Here is a 23,333-nt window from a genome sequence, read left to right on the forward strand (position 1 = left end):
AATCTCCTGTCTGTGCTTGCTCTCTCTCTCTCCTTCCGCCTGTACTTCCCTCCTGTCAATTGACTCCAGCTGAAATGGCTCACCAAACCACCGTGAAGGTCCAGAGGAAAGGCTTCAGCAATGCCTCTGCCATCCTTCCTACCTCGTCTCGCAGTAGCTTCAGTACACGCACTACTGTAACCCGAGGCGGAAGCTGTGGTGTCGGTGGTGGTGCCAGTTTTGGCAGAGTTGGTGGTGGTAGTGGCGGCGGCGGCTTTGGCAGCCGAAGCCTCTACAATCTGTGTGGCTCTAAGAGGATCTCCACTGTGGGTGGTGCTGCTGGTGGGGGCAGCGGCTATGGGTTTAGTGGGGGCAGCGGCTATGGGCTTGGTGGTGGCGTGAGCGGCGGCTACGGGCTAGTTGGAGCTGGATTTGGCGGTGGCGTGGGCTTCGGAGGTGGCCCTGGCTTCCCTGTCTGCCCACCGGGTGGGATCCAAGAAGTGACCATCAATCAGCACCTGCTGACCCCTCTCAACCTGGAGATTGATCCCAACATACAGAGAGTCCGTCAGGAAGAGAGGGAGCAGATTAAGACACTCAACAACAAGTTTGCCTCTTTCATCGATAAGGTAAGGACCAAGAGTGTTCCTATATTCCATCTCTTTTTGTGCTCTGAGATCTCTACTGTCTCCTCTTGTGACTGTGCCACTCTTGAAACAAGACATGTGCCAGGCAGGTATGCCGTCAGGGCTGGGCCACCTTCATATCGGCCCTCCCCTCCTGTGATTTCAAGAGCCTTACGGCATGCAGACATTTTTTTGCAAGAGATGTTTTTCCTGGCGTTTAGGCAATGGGTTTGGAAAAGCTTCTAAAGCTGTGATCACGTTTGGCTTAACACAGACACCTGAGGTGAATTTGCAGGCCCCTGCTCGGGAGGAATACCTCAGCATTCAATAGTTTCCAGAAGGCTGCAACTCCTCCTCTGGAAGTTAGTCCTGTTCAGTCCAGGGGACTTACGTCTCAATAGACCCCGTGTAAGGTCGGCGAAGGTTCCTGCGCAACCCTTAACGGACTAATAACTGTGCGTCAAAGTGTGGTTAGTGGCACAACTTTTTTAAAAAGGCAAGTCTGGTCCAGAAATGCACAGCCCGCATCAGGGGTGCAGTTTTGCTCAGAGGGCTATGACTTGGATGGATCAAAGAGGGTTGGAGGGAAAGGTGACTCACGATGAGTAGTAATGATGGATAGAGGAGAGCCAGGTAGGGGAAGGAAAGTGCAGCAAGATGAGGCTTGAACTGTTCAGGCTTCATTGGTTCACTTCTTCATTCCGATTTGTAATATTTCATCCCTGAAATATTGGCACAGGGGCCATAGTGGTTTAAAAAAACTTTTATCTATGTGAGCTATATCTCCAAGTGGGTTAGTCCTGGCAAACACACAAAGCCCATGTAAAAGTTAAGTGCAGGTCAACTGAAACAGCTAAAAACAATACCAAAATAATTTTGAGTTCTTCAATGGCCTTACCCCAATGATAACAACCACAATAGGTAGACATACAGGCAGACAGAACAGGCAGGCAGAGGGTGCAGGGGTTAGAAAATTGGGCTATGGAGACATAAGTCCAAATCCCCTCTCAGCCATGTATTTTCAGATTGGCCTGCCTCACTGGGTTGCTGTAAATGCTAAATGGAGAGGAAGAATCATGTACCTCACCAGGACAGATGTGCTGTAAATGCAGCAAAGGTTTTTTGTTTGTTTGTTTAAAGAAAAGGGAGTTAAGTCGGTCAGTAGTCCTTTAAAAATCTCAAATTTACGTGAATTTTCAAGAAGCAAAAACTTCATAGGAGTGTTGCAGCCAGAAACATGCAAGTCAAGCTGTTTGTGGTCCCTGTCATTTTTTCATGCTTGATTTATTATTCTGTTCCATCCAATTTCCACATCAAGCTTTTTTGAGAAAGAAAGAAAGAAAGAAAGAAAGAAAGAAAGAAAATATTTAAAACCAGTGTTCTAGTAGGAAAAGCTCTCTCAAAATACACATTGCATTTTTGTATCTTGCTATTATTTTAAAACCCAGTTTTGATAACCTAATGAAGAATTACTTTCCATCATTCAGCTACAGTGGTGCCTCGCTAGGCAGTTACCCCACATGACCGTTTTTTCACTAGACAATGACTTTTTGCGATTGCTATAGTGATTTGCAAAACAGTGATTCCTGTGGGGGAATTTTGCTGGACAATGTTTGGTCCCTGCTTCGCAAACCAATTTTCGCTAGACAACAATTTGCTTTTCACTAGACAATGATTTCGCTAGACAGTGATTTCAGTGGAATGGATTATCATCATCTAGTGAGGCACCACTGTAATTTCATCAAGAGCTGTGTACTAATCCATTAAGTATAAATTAGGCCAGTTTCTGCTGGAAATTCCAAACACTGCATCCCTGAAAGGTTCACAGTTGCAGCTTAACTTGGGAGAAGCTTTCCATACTCCTTTCTTGTATGAATATTTGCCACAGAGATGGCCTGGTCTATCAAGAGATAGATGGCCTGGTCTATCATAGATAGATGGTCTATCAAGATGGTTACCTTCGGGGTGGGGCCCACCATTTGAGAAGCACTCTGTGTTAGAACCCTCAGTGGGCTTTACTTGTTTTCTGTGTGTGTGTTTTAAGTGCATTGTGATATTCTGGGTCTTTGTGTTTCCAGGTGCGTTTCCTTGAACAACAAAATAAAGTATTGGAAACAAAATGGACCCTGCTTCAGGAACAGGGCCAAAAAACCATTAGAAACAACATTGAACCCCTTTTTGAGACTTACATCAACCATCTGAGGCAAACACTGAACAACCTGGAGAACGACAAGGGCAGACTTCTCTCTGAACTGAACAACATGGAGAACCTGGTTGACGACTTCAAGACCAAGTACACCTCTCCCTTTTCTCAAACTCTTATTGTTTCTTCTTTCTCATGCATTCCTCTTTCCCTTTCTTATGCTGCTACAAAAGCCACAGCTAAGACAAACAAGGCCCTTTTAAAAAGGAACCTTGTATGGAGGTTGCTCTGTACGGTGATCTGTTTGTGTGTTCCTTCTGACATCTGGATCTGCCAACTGGCAGATTTCAGAATCCCCAATTAGCCTCCAAAATCGTTTCCTATCTTCCAACCTGTCCCCTTCTTCTGTTGGTTTTATGAAAGAGACAAAAAAGATAAGGGTTATGTGAGTTCCCTTGCACTTTGGGATAGATCATGATTTGGTCTGCAGTGAACCGAGCCTCACCCGATTCAATTTGTGCCCTGGATCTGGATTGCTTTCTAAATTCAGATCTCCAGCCTTCCCACTGACTTGCATAGGAAAAGGGAAATGGCTATGGTTTCTTTCTTTTGGCAAGGAGATACATAAAATTCGGCAATATGATAGACCCTACAAAGCGGAATAAATGTTCCAAATTTCAAATAGCTTGCTTCTGGACTTGTATACTGGTAATCTTTAAGTGATGAAAGTGAAATTCTCAGATGGCATGTTATGGTTATTACCGAACAGATCAGCTCCTTTCTTTCATTCCCAACCAATTGTTCACATAATTCTTCCCACCTCTACCCCTTTCCTGGTTATACCAGACATTCAAATCACAGAATCAGTCCAAATAGCCTTTGATTTGCCATGAAACCAAATCTGCTCATGGTGTTTTGATCTAGACCCAGGCAAAGCAGCCCAGATCAGGTTGATTATGTTCAAGATTCCACACTGGACTAAAGCTGATGCTCAGCACTACCAAAGATGACTCACATTGTCCAGAATACTCTAGAGCTTAAAGCAGCCACATTGCGGAGTCAATAGAAGAGCAAACCAATGTCAAATATCAATTTCTTTGAGAATTGCTTGTTTCAGCTGTCGCTTTTGACTATACTTACCAAGAGTGGAGAACAGGAGTGGTTAGCATCTGAGGCAACTGCAAGATGGTGTTCCTGATAAAGTCCTTCAGATCCTCCAAGACATCCCTTGGGTGCTGGAGTGTTTTTGCCCCAGATCTCCAGAGTAAGCGGAGCCACACCATAAGGAAAGCAAACTGGAGCACAGTTCTCAAGGCATACCATCTTTTGGACTCTGGATCTTGCTGGTTTTCCTCTGCAGGAGGGGTTGTACATCTTCCCTGTCACTTTCACTGCAGAGGATGAATCTCCTAAACCCTTCCAAAACTCTTTAAAAACCTCAGCTCTCACTTCGCCATTTGGCTGAACATTCACTGTTTTTCTCTTTCCCGACAGGTATGAAGATGAGATTAACAGGCGAACAGCAGCAGAGAATGATTTTGTAACACTGAAGAAGGTGAGGATCTGTGTGCAAGCACATGATTCTGTAAGGAGGGGGGAATGTAGCAGTCCTTTACTGTGAGAGGTATTGTTCGTTTGTTACTGTGTTAGAGAGTGAATCACAAAAGATGCAGCCAGATTTCAAAATACTTCTCCATATATATTTTGAACATTTTAAAAACTGTGCCAGAATTCACCATTTTAAAAAAGCTATGCAAGTGCTTTTCTTAAATGTTTTTTTATTAAAACATTTTTAAAATGTTTACAAAATGGCAACATTGCTTATCATTCGTGGTGTCACTAACATTAACCAATACATCCATGTGACATTCCCACAACTATATTCCACATAGCACTCAGTAATAGGTAATGAATGTACATCCTGTGCTTTTATAACTTCTGACCATTTAGCAACTAGATTTTTGATTCAAGAATATCTTTTTTTTAAGGATGTGGATATTGCCTATGTGAAAGATGTTGAGCTACAAGCCGATATACAATCTCTACAGGAGGAAATCAACTTCCTCAGAGCTGTGTATGAAGAGGTAAGGGTCACTGCTTTTTTCCTTTGAAGGGAAGCTATCTGCACAGATTGCCAAAGACACCAACATTTCACCTGGATACTATAATTCTGCAGAATAGGTGCAGAATTACTGGTTGGCTGTGGCCCATCTCCCATCTACGGGTATCAACAGGGCTACATGAACCAGAATTCTCAAGTAAATTCTGCAGTTTCTGGTTGACCAAAAATGTGAAGGGAAAAAACCCAAAAGGAACCTTAAAGGAAAAAACACAGAGAGAGACAGACATTTGCCAAATAAACTTGACAAGATTAGCAGCATTTCTCAGGAACAGAATACAGTATGTCTTCCTATCCTTATACTGCCAATTGAGTTTCAACTTCAGTGCAACTAAGCAGGCCTTCACATCTTCCCTGCTCAAGATTCACTGGAAAAGTACTAAGCTAGACAGAATTAAGCAGTCTTCTGTTCAGAAAAACTGGCAGAGCAGGAAGATGAGATGAAGGTCTCATTTCTACGGGAAGCTGACAAATATCTGTGATGAAGAGGAAGTCTTGACAGGGAACCTCGGCATGGCAAAACCAATGATATAATGTAGCCAGGGCTCAGAGGGTCAAACCTCTGGGATTTTTTGAATAACAGGATTAATATTCAAGGTAATTTTTAAAAAAAACAATTACAGGAACTCTCACAGATGCAGACCCAAATCTCTGACACTTCAGTGGTTCTGTCTATGGACAACAACCGCAACCTGGACCTGGACAGCATCATTGCTGAAGTCAAAGCCCAGTATGAAGACATTGCCAACAGGAGCAGGGAGGAGGCTGAGTCATGGTACCAAACCAAGGTAAAGTATTCTATATTAAAGCAGTGGTTCCCGACCTTCGGTCCCCTATGTTTTTGGACTGCAGCTCCCAGGAATCCTGGCCAGCACAGCTAGAAGTCTTCTGGGAGTTGTAGTTCAGGAACATCTGGGGACCCAAGGTTGGGAACCACCGTATTAAGGAGAAGTGGCTAAAGTGCCTACATTAATGTTTCATTGGTTCAGAGCAGAAGCCCAATTATCCCACCCTCCACTTTAAGGTGGCTCAACAATATTCCAGAGTAAATTCCAATTTATTTCCTTTAAGCAATTCTTTCCTTACATCTCAGATCTTTCTCCCTTTAATTTAAAAAAACAAAACAAAGCAGAAATTCATCCACAGAAGCAGTGCCACCTTCCAGCTGTAGGCAATGGAGAGGGAAGAAGATCTGGTGTTGGTAGCAAACCAAGAAAGGAGGCTCCTAGTGGGCCATGGGCAACCTAATTTTAATATGCAATGCCAGTGTATACTATGTATTATACAGTGCAAATTAAAGCAGATGACTGATAGGATGCACCTCCAGCTGATCTGTTTGCTTTTTATGGACTTTAGTATGAAGAACTCCAGCTCACGGCTGGCAGACATGGAGATGACCTCCGCAACACCAAGCAAGAGATTGCAGAGATCAACCGACAAATCAACAGACTGCGAGCTGAGATTGACAGCGGGAAAAAGCAGGTGAGATACTGGACTCCCTCACGAGTCTCTGAATAATGAAATATTTAGCCTTTGTTTCAGCCCAAAGGGTTACCAATTTCACAGTTGGGAATTCCATCCTATCTTGTACCTTATGATGGTCCTTGACTGAAGTGGATTTAACATTTCATGCTCACCTATTTCTCCATTTGCTTAAACCCTATTCTCTGCACGACCAGCTTCATTAGATGCCATTAGAAATTACAAGCAACATGTTTATGTTAGCATCTCAGTCACATTGTCCCAATGACATTACTGTATTTATTTATTTAACTTATATGCTGCCCACACTACCCAAAGGTCTCTGGGTCTTATCAGCATCCCTTACTCAATGAGAGTTCTGTTTACCCGTGGCTCTGGACCCACAGAAGCAAGCAGGCAAAGAAGGAAAGCTGCCCTGTGGCATCTCCCCATATCACTGATCTAAACCAGCCTTTTCCTCCCCACCCGTAGATTGCCCGCCTGCAGGCATCTATTGCTGAAGCAGAAGAACGTGGGGAGCTGGCTCTCAAAGATGCCAGGCAGAAGCTGGCTGAGCTTGAGGACGCCCTCCAGAGAGCCAAGCAAGATATGGCCCGCCAGCTGAAGGACTACCAGGAGCTGATGAACCTGAAGCTAGCCTTAGATATTGAGATTGCCACCTACAGGAAGCTCCTAGAGGGAGAGGAATGCAGGTGAGTGAGCTATAACCTCAGCATCTACATACGAAGTGCCATCCTTCTACCCACCACATGGATGAATCCTTAATATCTTTGGCTCTATCCAAATTCCCCATTTCTTATCTTTCCTTATTCCGGCCGAGATAATTAAGGGGTACTCAATATCCTTAAGGGATATTAAATATTGTATCTGTCTATCACATGGAGCCTAAGGGAGAGAAAGGTTCTCCTCTTCTACTCATGAAACATTGGGAAGGAGAACAGGGACCCATGTGGTGCCTGTCACAGTAAGCGGTGCTGATGTGCCATGGTGCCTATCTAGATTCCCAGGAACGTGGTCTTCCAGGTTCTCAGGACACCTGCTAACTGCTGCATTAAGTGTCACAGCGTCTAGTCTAGTGGCTTGGAAAAAGGTCACTTCCAGATCGCAGTGCGAGTCTTGCCTTCTTCTCCCAGCATGTGTGTCAGGGTCTGTCTTCAAGGTCATCCTCAGCCTCACTAGTCAAGCAGCTCTTCTAGGGACATCGATGGTCCCCTCCTTTTGGTACCCCATAATAACCAGTTTTAGATCTCCTAGAACTAAGGATTCATGGGTGACTTGTCAGAGAAAAGGTTCCAGAAGGAAAGGAAGCATCTGGCACATCTCCTCAGTGTTGTGGTATAGACATTCATGAATTATCAAGGCGGAGGTCGGGGAGGGTGGGGAGGTCTGCTGTTGGGAGTTAAGGGGCAGAGGTAGTGGAGGTGGCCTACATTCCAATTACTAGAAGTTGAGTCTGGTGTGATTTCATTATGTGCCATCATTTCCCACCCTAGGAATCAGTGACCTCAAAAAGATCTTGTCATTGCTAGCCCTGCTCAGTTTTTGGAAATTAGAAGGTGTGACTTCCTTTGCTGAGTCAACCCATATCATGTTGGGTCTTGGTTTGGAAGGTACAGGGAGAATTTTACTGAAAAGCAGAGCCAAGTATAGGCACACTTCTATTTCATCTAAGGCAGAGGTTCCCAACCTTGGGTTCCCAGATGTTCTTGGACTACAACTCCCGGGAACTTTGTCCAGCACAGCTAGTGGTGAAGGCTTTTAATCCAAGAACATTTAGGGATCCAAGGCTGGGAGCCACTGATAAGGGGAAGAGTAGAATTCCACTTCTTTTCAGTCAGCTCTAGATGATCAGATTGTGCTTAAATATTGACCAACTGTTTTGTTTCCTGACAGGCTGTCTAACAATGCAGCAAACGCTGTAAATATATGTAAGTATCCTGAGGACCACAGGCTTTTCACTGGTGGGAGGAAGGATTCTCAGTTCTGTTTGGCTAAAGGTCCACACTCACTTTGCTTCCATCTGCTCTCCAGTCATGTCTCCTGTATATCCACTTGTATTGCAGTCACTCCTATCTGCCTTTTGCCTACCATAATACTTCGGGGGCCCATTCATTTATTTTAGCTGGCTCACTAGCACATTTCTGAAGTCTTGAGCTTGTCCTGTTTGCTTTTCACAGCTGTTGTCTCTTCAACCGTCTCACGTGGAGCCACTCTTGGCAGTGGTCTGGGCTACGGAGGTGGGAGCAGCCTTGGCATTGGAGGAGGCAGTGGTTTCGGTGCAGGAGCAGGATACGGCCTTGGGAGTGGAATGGCCATGGGAGGAGGCAATTTCAGTGCCGGAAGTGGAAGAAGCATCGGAGGAGGAGTGAGCCTTGGAGGTGGCAGCTCCTCTAGTGTGAAAAGGGTTTCCTCAACTCAGAGAAGTTACAGAAGCTAAAAAATCCAACGCCATAAAACCCTTTAAAAAGAAAATGTAACATGTGAACCATTTCTCATCATGGTACACACACGTTTCATACCCAACAGCTTTGGTAAGACATCCAGCTGGCTTGATCATACTTGGAAATATGCAAAGCCCTGTGTTTCAAATATCCACTTGGTGCTCAGCTGTCCCTTCAACTTGATCAGCTGTACAGATGGGTCATCTCATTCTACCTTTTTTTTTTTTGCTTTCAAGTTTAGATTTTCAAATTTTGTATAAACCACATCACCTCTTTGTGCCTTCAGTAGTTTGAGCCTCACTTCACTTTTGTATGTCCAATAAAAATGCATACTGTAATTTATAAAGCCGTCTCTTTTCAATATGCAAGAGAAAATAAGGACATATAGATTACTAGGATGCAATTTGTAATATCCCCACATCTCCCTTACATATGGACACTGAGCCACCCACTGCTATACTTTCTCCCTACCACGTCCAGAGATCATTTGAATGGCAAAATAGTATATCAGTGCTAGTTCCTTTGTGTGTGTTTTTGATTACTGCTCTCATAAATACAATCAGCCTGCCCATATACCGTATTTTTCCATGTATAAGACTATACTTTTGTCTAAAAATTGAGGGTCATCTTATACATGGAAATAAGCTGAGAAGAGTACAAAACAAATGGAGGAGAAAGCAGGGATCAAATTGTTCCTGCAGGGCTTTGATCCCTGCTTTCCCCTCCACCTGCTAATCCTTAGCAAAAGGAAATCAGGGATCAAAGTGCTGCAGAATCCCTTTGATCCCTGCTTTCCCCTCTGCTTGCTAAGTCCCATGGGGCTTAACAAAAGGAGGGGGGAAAGAATCAAAGCAATCCCATGGCTGCATAAGGGGGTATGGGATCAAAATGATCGTGCAGTTGCGGGATTACTTTGATGCCTTTCCCCCTCCTTTTGCTAAGCCCTGCTTAAAGTATCACACTTCTGACAAATTGATGAATTAGCAATTTTTGACAAATTTGCAATTCGTTTTTAATTTGTGTCCATTTCGCATGGCAACCCTACAAATGAGTGATCTCCAAAATATCAACAGCCCTGCTCAGCTCTTGTAAGCTCAAGGCTTTGGCCTCGACAGAGTGAATCCATGTCATTTTTGGTCTTTCTCTTTTCTTGCTAGACTACTGTGAAATATTCTCCTATAGAAAAATCTGTAGTGGTTGGCCCATATAGCAAGCACCTGAGCACACAAAACGTGACACATTAACCAAAGGCTGTATTCTCTGATTTTTTTTAAAAGGACATGTTGCTTTTTGAACCTCTGAAGAGGCACAAGTGTTCCAATATACAAGCTCTGTTTCTTTACTGCAAACTAGAGGACAGTATCAAGTAGAAAAGAGCAATTGACTGAAACAGTTGTAATTTTAATCACAATTTACAAAGTGTACATAATTTACAAAGTTAAATAAATCATATGGTTTACTGGAAGCAGTTCACAAAATCAGGCCTGGCTTTTGAAGCAATGCGACAACCCAAAATTGCAAATCATACAAGGTTCAAACTGCTGTGCCTAGGAGTGAAGAGGCAGCTTTGTCTCTTTTCAACGTTCCAGAAACTGTTAATTCTAGAACACTATCACCAGTGGGCCTGGAATAAATGATAACTGGACAGGACATCATGAGAATCACTCTGTCCCAGGAAAGAATTACATGATAAACATACCATGAAATTAAAATATCTTGAATGTTTGATTTCCTACATATTGCAAACAAAACATTGGCACAATATTACCTTTGACCTGATACAGTCAATGCCAAACGTGTTAGTGAGTCAAAGAAATTGGTAACAAAAAAAAACCACAACCAGATGCTGGGCTGGTCCTTCACAAACAGGGAAACCATTTGTAGCTGTAAACAGTAGTGTTTCAAGGGGGAAAGAACAGCTAAAACAAAACAGCAACCACTAAACCTTGAAGCCGCTCTGTACTTCTCTATTGATATCAATATTTTGGAGACTCAAGATATAAGCAAGGGGGCAGAAGCAGTTCAACTGTAAAATAATAACTCCTGTGACTTTTATGATTCAATGCCCAAGGGCCAGCTGGTCCTCTTCCTGCCCCTGCTCAAGTCGCCGCTGTGTTTTTTAGCAATGCTTCCATCTTCCATTTTCTCCGCTCAAGAGCCTCCTGCTTTTTCCTTGCGATTTCTTCTTGAGAACATCTTCTGCTTCTCTGTTCTAAGAAAGAAGATGTGCATTAGGGGCCGGTCGTACTCGGCCTTGTGCTCTAAGGGTAGCAACGTCTGTCTGGCTGCAGGATACCATACCAATAACCAGACAGAACAAGTTCATTTAGAATCTGCTGGAAGGAAAGAAGACTTCTGACTTTTGTGTTGGCACACAAACACTCCTCAAAGAGAAAGACAGACTGCTTCAAGGGGACTGGATGTCCTCCTGAGAGAATTGTCCCCAGAGATTTCAAATAAAAATAGAATGGAGAAAAGAACATTTTCCTGGGTTTCATGAAAGTCCAGGTCCGATACAGCACAAAGTTTGGGGCGGGGGAGAATGTCAACGGAAGGGATGACATTCGTGGTTTGGAAAGTTCTTCCATTTTGACAATTGACTGTCTTGGCAGTTATACTGGTGGCTTGGTTTGGTTTTTTGCTTTGTTCTGAAGGGCCATCTTCCTGTCTGATAAAAATGGAATTGACAGGAACACGTTTTTGCTTTCAAAATAAGCAGATACATGGGCATACCCCCCTTCCTGGTAACTCTAATCTACAGGTATGTAGAATAATTGGGTCATTTCAGACTAATTCTCCGCTTCTTCAGATATCAAATTTAAAGGAAATGTGGCACTTTTCAGTTTAGCAAACAGGATGGCAACCTAAACAAAAAGGCAGGGCAAACTTTGATGGCAGGAGAATGAAGGAAAATGCTAAGCTTCAAGACCATGACACAAGAGCCTAGGTACACTTCCTTTGCAGCAGAAACCTACAAGGCATGAAGCACATTTGATTATTCTGAGTTTTTTCACTATGAAAGTTAGCCCGTCAAGTAAGACAAGCCCAATTCCTGTGCACAGGATCACGGCACCTTTACAGGCAAATCCAAACACACTCAAGATGAAATTATCTGACTGCCAGATTGCAGTGTACTAATATGGGTGGTGTCAAGGTTTCTGAATTTTCTCTGGAGGTCTACGGCATTCCTGTAGAACTCTTAGGCATAGTCAAGCACCTGGTTTCTGGGCCTGACAGTGGAATTTAATCCAGAGTTATGACAATCCCAGCTTTCCTTTCTGAAGAAAACACATATCTCCCCTCTACTGCTACACTTCAGTCATCAAAGAGACGGCAACTATGCAAGGCCTTCACTTCCAGTCAGTGGAACCTGTGTGCCTTAAGGGTACCTAACCACTCACGCAGATTAGCACCTATACATATAAGCAGGCTACAATTCCAACTGATCGGTTTATTTCCAAGTACAGTGATGCCTCGCAAGATGAAATTAATTCATTCCCCGAGTCATGTCGTATTGCGAAAATTTCATCTTGCGAAGTGCGGTACCAATGGTTGTGCGATTTAAAACAAACAAAAAGGAAAAGAAAAACAACTGTCTTGTGAAGCACAGCCATAGAAAAATTGGTCTTGCGAGTCACCAAACAATTTGCAAAACGCTTTCGTCTTGCAAGTTTTTCATTGCGTGAGGCATTCGTCTTGCGAGGAATCACTGTACACAATCTGGGTTATCTTCATGGAATAGTGGGTCTGACGAGCTGCAGACACACCACCGCCCCAGTGAAAAACACAAATCAAATACTTGTAGCCACAACTCCACTGACAAAGTTTTACTAGAGGAACACTGAAAACTGTATTTGTGACTGGTATTGTCGAGAGAAGCTGGCAGCAGCTGCAGCCCTTGTCTTTATACTGTTTCATCTGTAAACTCATGTGGTGCAGCTCCCTCGCAGAGCTACACAGGCCCCCACTAAATTGCTCTGGAGGCTTCTCAGAGCCTCCAGCCTAACGCAAGGTGGCACTGGGGAAAGAATCAATGAAAACAGATGAGAACTGTAGGAAGGTTCTTTCAGAACTCCATTCCATGGACAATGGATAAAACGCTCAGAGGATCAGCTCCAAATCCAGCCCAAAGCACTCAACTTCTGAGAAATACTAAGCCACTGTTGCGCTGCATATACCCTGCAGCACCATAAAGATGAAGAGTTATTCTAGTATCCAGCCCAAGAAAAGGTGAAGGACTGCTGAGTCACGGCTCTCAATCCAGAGGGTCTCTCCCCCACCTTGACACTAGAAGGCACTGTTAAAAGGTCTCTCCCTTCCTGCAGGTTTTGGTTTAATTTTAAATTCCTCATCCCACTATTTGCTAGACAGCTCAGTCTTGCAACAACAAAATGAGGAATTCAGAAAGCAGAGCTCATCTTATGAACAACTGGGGAATGCAGAGCATTTGTGAAAGTGCATAAAATGAATTTTCCCAACCCACTGTATTTAAATCAAAGACTAAGAGAACAATCTGAACATGATTGGCAGGGATACCCAAGGGTGCTGGAACCATCCCAGGCAAAGACCTGGGCTCTTAATGTGCACCAGCCCCAAGAGAGGAGATCCAGTGTAGCCAACACCACTCCTAGTACGGCCTTCACATTCCCCTCACACCGAGACAGACATCAACCTGATATTCCAAAAATCCTCTAAAACTCTTACCACAATTTGTGTGAACCAAACCTACCTGCTTCAAACTGTGCAAAGGAATCCGAGAGATGCCTTTTAAAAGGTGGCTTTGTATTTGTCTGGACTGTTGTCTGAAGGGGGACATTGGAGGTATTCCTGCTTTCCAACAAGCCCAGGTGAGTTCCAGAAAGTGTTCCCAAAGTTCTGTTTTCATGGTCCACAGCAAGAGCTTGAGACTGACCCGTCTTTCTGAATACATAGTTTGATTTCACAGCTATCATCTGATTAATGAGGCTGCCCGTCTCTACCTTGCCCTCATGACAAAGGCCATTTTGCCATTTTCCATTGTTGACGTTTGGATGCCCATTTGAGAGCATGGGTGAGCCTGTTCGAGAAGAAAGGTCTCCCTCAGGCACCGAATGAGACCGGCACCATTTCTCCGGGACACTTCTCGTGCTCTCACTTTTCGATGGTTGCTTCACAGCAGGATGTGGAGGATGCTCCTTCTTCAGCATTGTTGCAACTACAGCAGGAGCATCCAAAGAGAACGTTTTCCTGCCCAAATGGGTCTTTTGGGCCTGTGGACAATGAGAAAGTCCTTGATCGGGGACGGTGGGGCAAGGACCCGCCTCCAATATTGAAGGAGGTTCTACCACCCATTTTGCCTTCTCATTCTTTTCCACAGCCTGTTGGCTCTGAGTGTTTTTTTCAACATCATCACAGACTTGATACAGCAGGTCATCGTCATCGCAGTTGACGCCCCAAAGATTATCAGATTCACAATAGAAGTCTAAAACTTCATCTGGGAACTTGGGCTCGTTCCAGTTGTCAAACACAAACACCGTTTTCTTTGGTGCTTCCTTTGGCTTCAAAAGGTCAGAGCTGATTGCATCTGTTGTGCTCTTCAGACCACGGACTGCTATACTAGCAGAACTAGTGGGTAACTGGCAGTAAATATTGACCGGGTTACTTCCGTATTTTCCTGTTTGAGTTTTAGGGAGATTAGGATGTAGCACAATAGGAAGAGCTCCTTTTTCAGATGAATTAGTCTTGGCAGGGCATTTAAGTTGAGTGAAGTTCTGCTGTATGCTCTGACTTTTAGGTTGCACTAAAACTGTATTATAGCCAGAAATTTTATTTGAGCTGTTTTTTGAGACTGACTTCTCAAATTCTAAAGGAACATCATTCATCTTGTCTATCCCAATGCTTTGCTTTGGTAAAGTAAGGGATGCTGCGACATTCTCAAAGGAATTCAACCCTCTGCCTTGGACAGCGTCCCTGGTTCTTTCCCGCATTTTAGCACTGTCATCAGAACAAGGAAAAACATTTTCTGGAGTGCTGATCAGCTCAGGGTTCTGAGTAATCTGCATAAGGAAGGAATCATCTCCCCAGTCATCGAAGTCATCACCTACAATTCTCTCAAGCTTACTTGAGGCAGCCAACTCAGCCTTAGAAGAGACTACACTGGGAGCAGCTTGTTCAGAAGGCACCTCAGCTTTTTTGGCGGGAAATGGTGCCACACTTTCTGTGAGGGCGGCTGTAGAGTCTTGCCCTTGAGGAGCATCTCTAGTCCCAGCTCCAGCAGCAGATGTGACCTGATCGGAAGCACATTCGTCCTGCATCACAATGTTCTGGTTTTGAAGGAAACTAGAGTTTGAAGAACAATTTGAAAGGCCCTGACTCAATGGGTCGCTGCAAGCCTGGGTCGGGCCATCAAACAGTTCGTTAAGTGCTCCCTCAGCATCAAGATCTATGGGCTCCTGATTACTGTTTTCACAGTGTCCAAGTCTTCTACTGCTCTCCTCAATTACTTCACAAGGCACGGTAACATTAGTTGGCAGATGCTCTTCAAGGAATTGTTGCTGATTTTCTCTCTGTGCCTCGTCTTCACATTCAATAGACATTTCTGTCTCGGGTGCAACATGGTCAACACTGTGGCATGACGTATCTTGATCCTGGATTGCCTCAGTCAGGTTTTTATCAAATTGTTTTGCCAATTTCATAAGTTCCTCCTCTTTGTTTTTTAACTGGAGGCCTCTAAATTAAAAAGGAGAAGGAAAAATATACAAATTGTTACAGGAATTATTTAGAAATGCTTACTTATTTTATAATTACTCTAAAGTAGTGTACTATTAAAACAGGATTCTCAGATATAGAAATTAATAAAGTTACCACTAAATAATCCAACATATAGAATCCACTGAAACAGAACAAAGCTATTTTTAGAAAAAGACAAACAAAACTACCGTATAAGGATGGTGGATAATCTGTGGATTTCCAGATGTGATTGGATTGCAATCTTTTCATCCTTCACCACTGCCAACTGTCTAGGACAATTGGAGCAGCACATGTTGCCCATCTGTGCCTTAGAGAAGCCAAATGTCTGCACCACCTTATTTATTTAGTTATTTAATATACTACCCCATTAGTGCAATGCACTATTCTGGGTAGTTTAGATCAGTCATGAATAAAACAAATATTGTTAAACTTAAAATACATAAATACAGAACTAGAAAGTTAAAAACAGTTAACAAATAAAACACGTGGTGCCAGTAGAAAGTTCACAGTGAAACAACAGGACAGGAGGCCAAAGTCAAGTAGGGTCCATGTGGAGGTCCTTCCTGAAAAGCAGTGTTTTAAGTTGCCTTCTAAAACTTAACAGGAAAGGGGGGGGGCAGGTGTAGTTCCACCTGCCTAAAAGAAAGCAGTTTTCACTAAATAATTAAAGGGAAAGAGAGAGGATGAGTAACCTCCAGCAACCGGGGTGTGTGTGTGTTCCAAAATCTGTCTACCTATGAAATGCAACAACTATCAAAGCTGGTAAGGCAAGAAGCATTTTTTAAAAAATCCTGAACCAAGAAACAATAGCTTTCTTCTTGATACACTGCAAAGGATATCTACAGATTGTGTGAATCTACAGATCATTCTGGAGAAAAAAAAACTATTCAATGTTAAAAACAACACAAAGTAACTTGTACCATACCTTGCACCATTCACTTTGGTCCTAGAACGCACTTTTGTGATTCCAGGTGTACAAGGGATTGCGTCATCACCAATCCAAAGCCCAAGAAGGTTTCCTTCATAACAAGCTGGCTTATTATCCTGAATAAGAAGAATCACGGGTATCAACACTGTGGGTGTGATGAAGACCTGCCTAGCTACAAAATGCAACAACTATCAAAGCTGATAAGGAAAGAAACATTTTTTAAAAAAATCTTGCTTTTCAATTAAACAACCATCAGAGCAGCTACCATGGCTGAACAGGAAAAACTTACCATGAACAAATACAAGTCTCAGATAAAGTCAGATTTTCTTTTTCACAATAATGCCAAAGATATTTTTTAAAAAGCTCATATCCATTAAAAAAGGGGGGGAAAGGTAAGGACTGCTACAGAAATGACCATACCCATAAAACAGACTTATGTATCACACTCCAAATTCTGTTCTGAAGGCTACTCATCTACAAGGATACTTTCTCACTTACTTCAAATTAGCTACTGTAGAGCAAAGTCACTTGAAATGGGGATAAGAGAGTCTACTGTGCTATAATTCATTAATAAATTCCGGTCAATCTGCAGCGTGAGCCAAATTAATTGGTTTATCAAAGGCTAGAATGTGCAGCCAATTTTCCTCCCTTTTGAGATCTACCGAAAGCCTGAGTCAAAGTCCTCCTCAAGCCCTTTCTAAAACTTAAAAAAAAGGTGAGAGAGCACAAATTGCAGCTTCTGCTGCTTCAGTGCCAGCCAAGCCCTTTAAAATGCCATTTTTCACGAAGCTGCCTTGCTTTGGAAAACAATCATTGGTCTGCAAGAATCGCTGGAGAACTAAGCAGGAGCACTCCAGCTGGTCTCTCTAATATGGCCTAAATTGAAAAGGAGCCAATTTATATTTGTGGTAGCATCAGCTCAATAAAAGCACCTGTGATTACGACAAGCTGCGCAAAGACAGTCAACCTCGACTTATGAACTTAATCCGTTCTGGAAGGAGGCTCGTACGTCGAAAAGTTCGGAAGTCGAAGTATCATGTCCCATTGAAATGCATGGGAACAGAATTAATTTGCTCCAGCATTTCCAAAAATAAAAATAAAAAAATAAAAATAAACAGAGCAAGTCCCATGTTGGGACTGCAAAAAAGAAAAGAAAAAGAAAAAAAAACATAATCCCCCCAGTCCAAACCCAATCAGAAAAGTTTTTTAAAAAGGACTTACCAGTCCAAAGCCTCCTAGCGCTCCGCTGTCTCCACCGCAGCCAGCGGGTGAGCGGCCAAGTGCCCGGCCAGCTGACCGCTGCCTCCAATCGCGGCGGCAGGGGACCCCCAGGAGGTCTCCGATGGCAGTGGGAGAGGTCTCCCAGGGCTTGCCTGCCACCATGGGAGACCTCCCAGGGAGTCCCTGCCACTACAATCGGCACCTTCGGAGGTCTCAAAGGGGTTTCCCCCCTGACATCGCAGGATGCTGTTTGAGACCTCCGAAGGCAAAAAGGCAGGGAGAAAGGGAGGGAAATTCAAATTTCCTATAATTGCCAGGTAATTTGAATCAGAAAGTCCTTTGACATCTCTGAAGGCGCCGATCGCTCCATTCGCAAAAAATGGCATTGACTTGTGAACGGAGCCTTGACCTCATTCGTAGTTCGAGGCTCCGTTCGCAAGTTGATGCCAATTTTTACTAACGAAGCTGTTCATAAATCAAAACATTCGTATGTAGGGACGTTCGTAAGTCGAGGTCCCACTGTATGATTTATTTTCCTCTCAGACAGCTTTTTACCATGTCAATGTTGGGACACTCCACTGCATTTTAATGTACTATTAAGGAAGCAACAACTCCCCCAACTTCATGTTCTGCTGAAGCCAGCCACCTGCAGAAATGAAAAAGTCTGTCAAGACTCTTCATCTGAAGAAGCAATTAATTACCTGAGGAGCAATCCGATTAACAATTTCTGAAATCTCAACCGTACATCCATGCCGTACTGTATGCTTCCTTCGTCCATTATCTGAAAAGGGGTGGGGGAGACAGTTTTTAGTAAACAGTGTTTCCCAAAGTCAGAAGCAGATCAAAGCCTCAAAATGAGTAGCAATGCCACTTGCTTTTCAAAACTATTCCTAATCTAAGTAGATAATTTTAATATTCTTTTTTAAAAATCACATAAACAGTATTCACTTAAAATGTTCCTTCCAAAACAAGAGGATACTGTACTCTGATGATAGATGTTGGCAACTTCTCAAACAACAAAAGGAATACGCATGTTAAAAAGGCATAAGACAATCTAAAACAAGGCCAACGACATACCAGTTCAACTTGATGAGACATTCAATTTTAATTTGGAACACCTGCCATTCAGACTCCATTTGTTGTTGTTAAGTCGTGTCCAACTCTTTGTGACCCCATGGACCAGAGCACGCCAGGCCCTCCTGTCTTCCACTGCCTCCTGGAGTTGTGTCAAATTCATGTTGGTCGCTTCAATGATACTGTCCATCCATCTCCTCCTCTGTCGTCCCCTTCTCCTCTTGCCTTCACTCTTTCCCAGACTCCATTACCAAACATGAATAAGATTACTTGGTTTAGCCCCACAATAGTGACATCAAATTAAACTACTTGGTCTTCATTCTTCCTTGATCTGTCACCCATGAAGGTTTGGTTCAATTGCTAGAACAGAAATATTTATTTTCTGTTCCCTCAGTACTTATGGTCCTTTTGTCTTTTCCTTTTTTCCTCTACTAGAACAACCAGGGTAGCTTAAAAAGGAAACAATGGCTGAAATTCTGGTTCTTAAGTATAGTAAGTTGCAACTAGAGTATAACTAAATGAATAAAACTTAGAGAAGAGGTGACTCACCAAATACCCATGAGTCAAATGGGAAATCGGAACTCAGCAGCCAGATGTCTAAACAACTGAGTTATAAATGGTATATAGAAGCTACAAGTTCTCTACTTTGCCCTTTTAAGAAAGAACTCCAGAATTCTCTCCAGAATTCCCACATTCATTCCCCTCCCTGTGGCTGCCTAAGGATCAAAATTTTCAGTCTGTGACTTAGCCCTGCCATTGGATTTCCCCATTTGTACAAATGCTCCAGAGAGAAATAGAAGCAAGTATCTAAAAGAATCCAGTGCAGCTCAAGCACCAACCTGTATGCCTTTATTTGGCCAGACCTGGGAGGATGGTTCTGTGCACATTTCTATTTCTAACATTAGCAGTTATAGGCAAATTATCCTGTGAGAATGTTCTACTGTCAAGACATCTTGATGTCTTATCATCAAGGCACCTTAATGCCCCCATACTTGCTAGCCACATACTCATATTTCAAAGTGGGTTCATGCTAAGACAAGCATTTATGAAAGTCCTTAAGGACTGTCGCATGAATCTGGGTATCAGCATACCCATATTCATGTTTTAGGAACTTCAGACCTTAAACTCACATTTCAGAAGATAAATTGCTTTCTAACAGGAAAGTGGCAAGCAAAGATCATCATCAATAAACGGTTACCTAGCTGATGTGCAATTGGAGAGTGGGGATCCCAGAAGATCTCTTGCTGTCCATCATTTTCATTCACAGGAGAACTGAACGTTGGCAAGCAGGTTCTCCTGGCCTGTCTTCTCTTTGGGGTCTTATATGAGCAAGTTTCTGACAAGACAAGATCTATTTTAAAAAACAAGCAGAACTGTTGGAAGAAATGGCACTACATGGACATTTGCATTGTCTTAACATCAATAAATGACAATTTCTGGGGAAGACAAATCTCAGAAAACATATTTATGATATAAGAAACTGTGTCATATCAGATTTTACCATTGGTCTATGGAACTCTATACTCTTTATGGTGACCAGAGACAGATCTCCAGGTATTCAGTCTTTGCCATCCTATCTGGAGGACAATGAGTCTGGATGGTGTACTGTACTGGATAGAGCAATGGACTAGACTTCAGGAGTCTCGTGAGACCTGAATTCAAATCCTTGCTCAGCCATGGAAACTCACTGGAAGGGTAGCAATGGTAAAACACAATGGAATTAAAAAAAAAACTATTAAGGCCACCATAATTCAAAAGTGATTTGACAGCACATTATAAATCTGAAGATTCCAGTTAATGAACTTGGGATCTTCTGAATACAAAGCAAATGCAGAGTCATTTAAGATGAGGAAAGAAGTGAGGAAAGAAGACAAGCAAAGTCACTACAAGCTCTGCTAAGAAACCAGGTTCATCAGGCTTGACTTCTCTATCACACAAAAACCAGTCATGAAATGATAGAGGGCCAAGTACATCAGCTCAGCTAAGGGACCAGCAAGTCAAGGCTCCTACTCAACTACTGTTATTTCCATTCCAGCTGACTGTAATAAAAATAGTACTTAAGAACAGGTGCTTCAGTTTGTTCCTTCCGGTCCCTACTTCCAAGCATCTCTCCTTTTTGTTTATGTCTTTTGGATTATAAATCCAAAAAAAAGGGGGGTACCTTCTGAGGATGTGGAGCTTTATGTAAAATGCTTTAAAGCAGGGGTCTCAAACATGCGGCCCAGGGGCTATTTGCGGCCCCCCAGGTGATAGTTTGTGGCCCTCGCCTTGCCTGCCCCCCCAAAGCGCCCACACATCCTCTGCTGTCAAGAGTAAAAAAAAGCCTTGCCTCGCTCGCCGTCTCTCTCCCAAGACAGCACCTCTTGCACCCTCCATCCAGAACTGCAGCCTGCCAGCCGGCCCACCTGTCTGTCGGCTAAGGAAACTCCTGGGCGGCTTCCTCGGGCTCTTGCTCCGCTTGGCGGAAAATCTGATGCGGCCCAGCCTCATCCAGACTCTGCCTCTAGTGGCCCCCAGGTAAACTGAGTTTTAAAACCCCTGCTTTAAAGCCTGTTATCTGTGTTAATAATGTTACTGTAAGTCTGAAAGTTTATTATCTGTGTTTGTTTCCTTGCTCATCTGGTCCTCATTCCCATAACTATGTATCTAAACTGGGTGACTGAATAATTATATTCTGTGTGCCCAAGAAAATGGATTGTGATTCATGAAAATTCCTATGAAAATAAATCTGTCTCAAAAATGACACAATACTTTTGTTTTTAGTTGGAAAGGAGAGCTATCTGGCTGTCACATCTATCACCTGATTGCCAGGTTGGTTCAGCTGATCTGGCTGGCTAAGCCAGAGTCCCCTTCTTCCATCTCTCCTCCATGTGCATCTCTCCTGAAGTGCACACTTGATAGAAGACTGCAAGTTTTTAGTTTATTTTTTGTTAATTTTACACAAGAGTGTTGTTCTCAGGACAGACAATCATGCTGGTCAGGGTTTAGAGAGATGATCTTATCTTAAGGTTTTTATCATTTGCTCATTCTCTTAGGATGCAATGCCAAAGACAGCTCTGTGGGCTCCCAAAATGGGTTGCAACTGTTTCAGTACCTAAAATCAGCTTCAGTCTTGTCAACATAAAGACCAGTGACTGTTAAGAACTTAAGGACAGACTAACTACTTATTCTTCATAATATAAAGGGACAATTATTGGGGACTGTATTTCCAGAGAGAGAATGCATGCATATTGACTTTTATTATTTTTTCCTATGCCCAGCAAGCCTTGAGCCACTCAAGGCAAAATGCAGTACCCAATGAGCTCAATTTGAGAGTTTGCAGACCCGTCCTCACAACTACATTTTAATACATCATACAAGGAAGAAAGATATAAAGGCCAAAAAAAACGTTATCCAGATGTTGGGACTTTTTCCATAAGCCAAAGAAGGATCATGCCACCCTACAGATTGGACAGCAAGTCAGCAATCCCAAAATACTTTCTAATACTTACTGGGTCACATAAAAGAAAGTTACTGGAGCCTGGGAGACCCATGAGAATACTCCAGAGTCCCTGCTTGTTAAGTGAGGGGGGGAAAAGAGCAACAAAAGGGAGAGCCAGAGGAAGATGCCCTCTTGGATCCTCTCCCAATTCAATGAGGGGGTCTAGGCAGGATTCAAAATCCTACATTACAGTAATTCATTCATTCCATTTCTGTATTAACCATCTGACCAATGGTCACTCTGGGCGGGGGTACAACAATAACCCATACAAGCGAGTAGAAAAACCATAAAATGAACATAACGGAAAATTAAATGCGAAGTTTAAAAGAGGCGGTGATTATAAATGTTAAGATTAACAGTCTCAGCCGACTATTAAGACGACCTGTTTTGGGCTTCCCTGAACGGCATCCCATAATTACTGAACACACCATTTCCAACGATGGCCATTACAGCCAAGAACGGGGTCGCTTACTCGAGAGTAAATCCCGCTGGCCAAGTACAAATTACGGTTGCATGGACGGCTGTTTTGTTAGGACGAAGGAGGCGGACGACCCACATTTGGGGGTGGCGGTAACGGGAGGGAGGGAATGAAGTACCTGCAGGAAGCCGAGGGGAAAGGGGGGGCTCCCCCGGGGGCTCCCCCTTCGTTTCGCTTTGGATGCAGGGACTCTCGGCATCTTGGGCACTCGCGGGATAATGGCCGACCCCCCGCCGCCTGCTGCTCCGTCTCGCCGGACTCTTAGAGGAGCTTCTCTCCGCGCCTGCTGCCGCCGCCGCCTTCCGCCGCCTGCTCGCCATATAAGATTCCCGCGGCTACATTCCACCCGCCGGCTCACCCGCTCACAACGCCGCCATCTTGCCCAACGTTGGAAATCGTCCCCTGATTGGCTGAAACTTGTTCTCCGGCAGCCGGGATTGGTCGCGTTCAGTCAAGGAGGAGGAGGCGGGGACAGAGGGGGCGTGCGTCTATAATAGCAGTGGGCGTAAAATGTAACAATGCGGGTTTCGCTCTGTGTGGGAGTTAGTCTGATGTATTAATAGAAACGAGGTCTATGTAACATGATGCGTATCTATATTCTCTATACTTATACAGAGCTAGTGGATCACTCC

At 43.4% G+C, this 23,333-nt stretch overlaps 2 protein-coding genes across 3 annotated transcripts; one reads left to right on the plus strand and one right to left on the minus strand.

Moving 5' to 3' along the window:
* Positions 1 to 74: 74 nt before the first annotated feature.
* LOC140704658 (keratin, type II cytoskeletal 5) lies at positions 75 to 10,754 on the plus strand. Its single transcript, XM_078384611.1, has 7 exons — positions 75 to 608; positions 2,684 to 2,898; positions 4,243 to 4,303; positions 4,737 to 4,832; positions 5,491 to 5,655; positions 6,224 to 6,349; positions 6,821 to 10,754. Exons 1-7 carry the CDS (start codon positions 75 to 77, stop codon positions 7,043 to 7,045), a joined length of 1,422 nt encoding a protein of 473 aa, XP_078240737.1. The 3' UTR covers positions 7,046 to 10,754.
* ETAA1 (ETAA1 activator of ATR kinase) lies at positions 10,171 to 23,119 on the minus strand. 2 transcript variants are annotated; one of them, XM_072991050.2, is made up of 6 exons: positions 22,820 to 23,119; positions 19,941 to 20,078; positions 18,370 to 18,449; positions 16,445 to 16,563; positions 13,520 to 15,498; positions 10,171 to 11,002 (listed from the first exon to the last, which is right to left on the minus strand). In XM_072991050.2, the coding sequence occupies exons 1-6, from the start codon at positions 23,019 to 23,021 to the stop codon at positions 10,890 to 10,892; spliced, it is 2,631 nt and encodes an 876-aa protein (XP_072847151.2). In that variant the 5' UTR covers positions 23,022 to 23,119; the 3' UTR covers positions 10,171 to 10,889. The 2 variants fall into 2 exon arrangements, with proteins under 2 accessions (XP_072847151.2, XP_072847148.2); XM_072991047.2 differs by having other exon boundaries at positions 19,941 to 20,093; positions 22,820 to 23,118.
* Between the last annotated feature and the right edge of the window lie 214 nt (positions 23,120 to 23,333).

This window comes from Pogona vitticeps, chromosome 2 (assembly GCF_051106095.1).
Source record: "Pogona vitticeps strain Pit_001003342236 chromosome 2, PviZW2.1, whole genome shotgun sequence".
Taxonomy (NCBI): domain Eukaryota; kingdom Metazoa; phylum Chordata; class Lepidosauria; order Squamata; family Agamidae; genus Pogona; species Pogona vitticeps.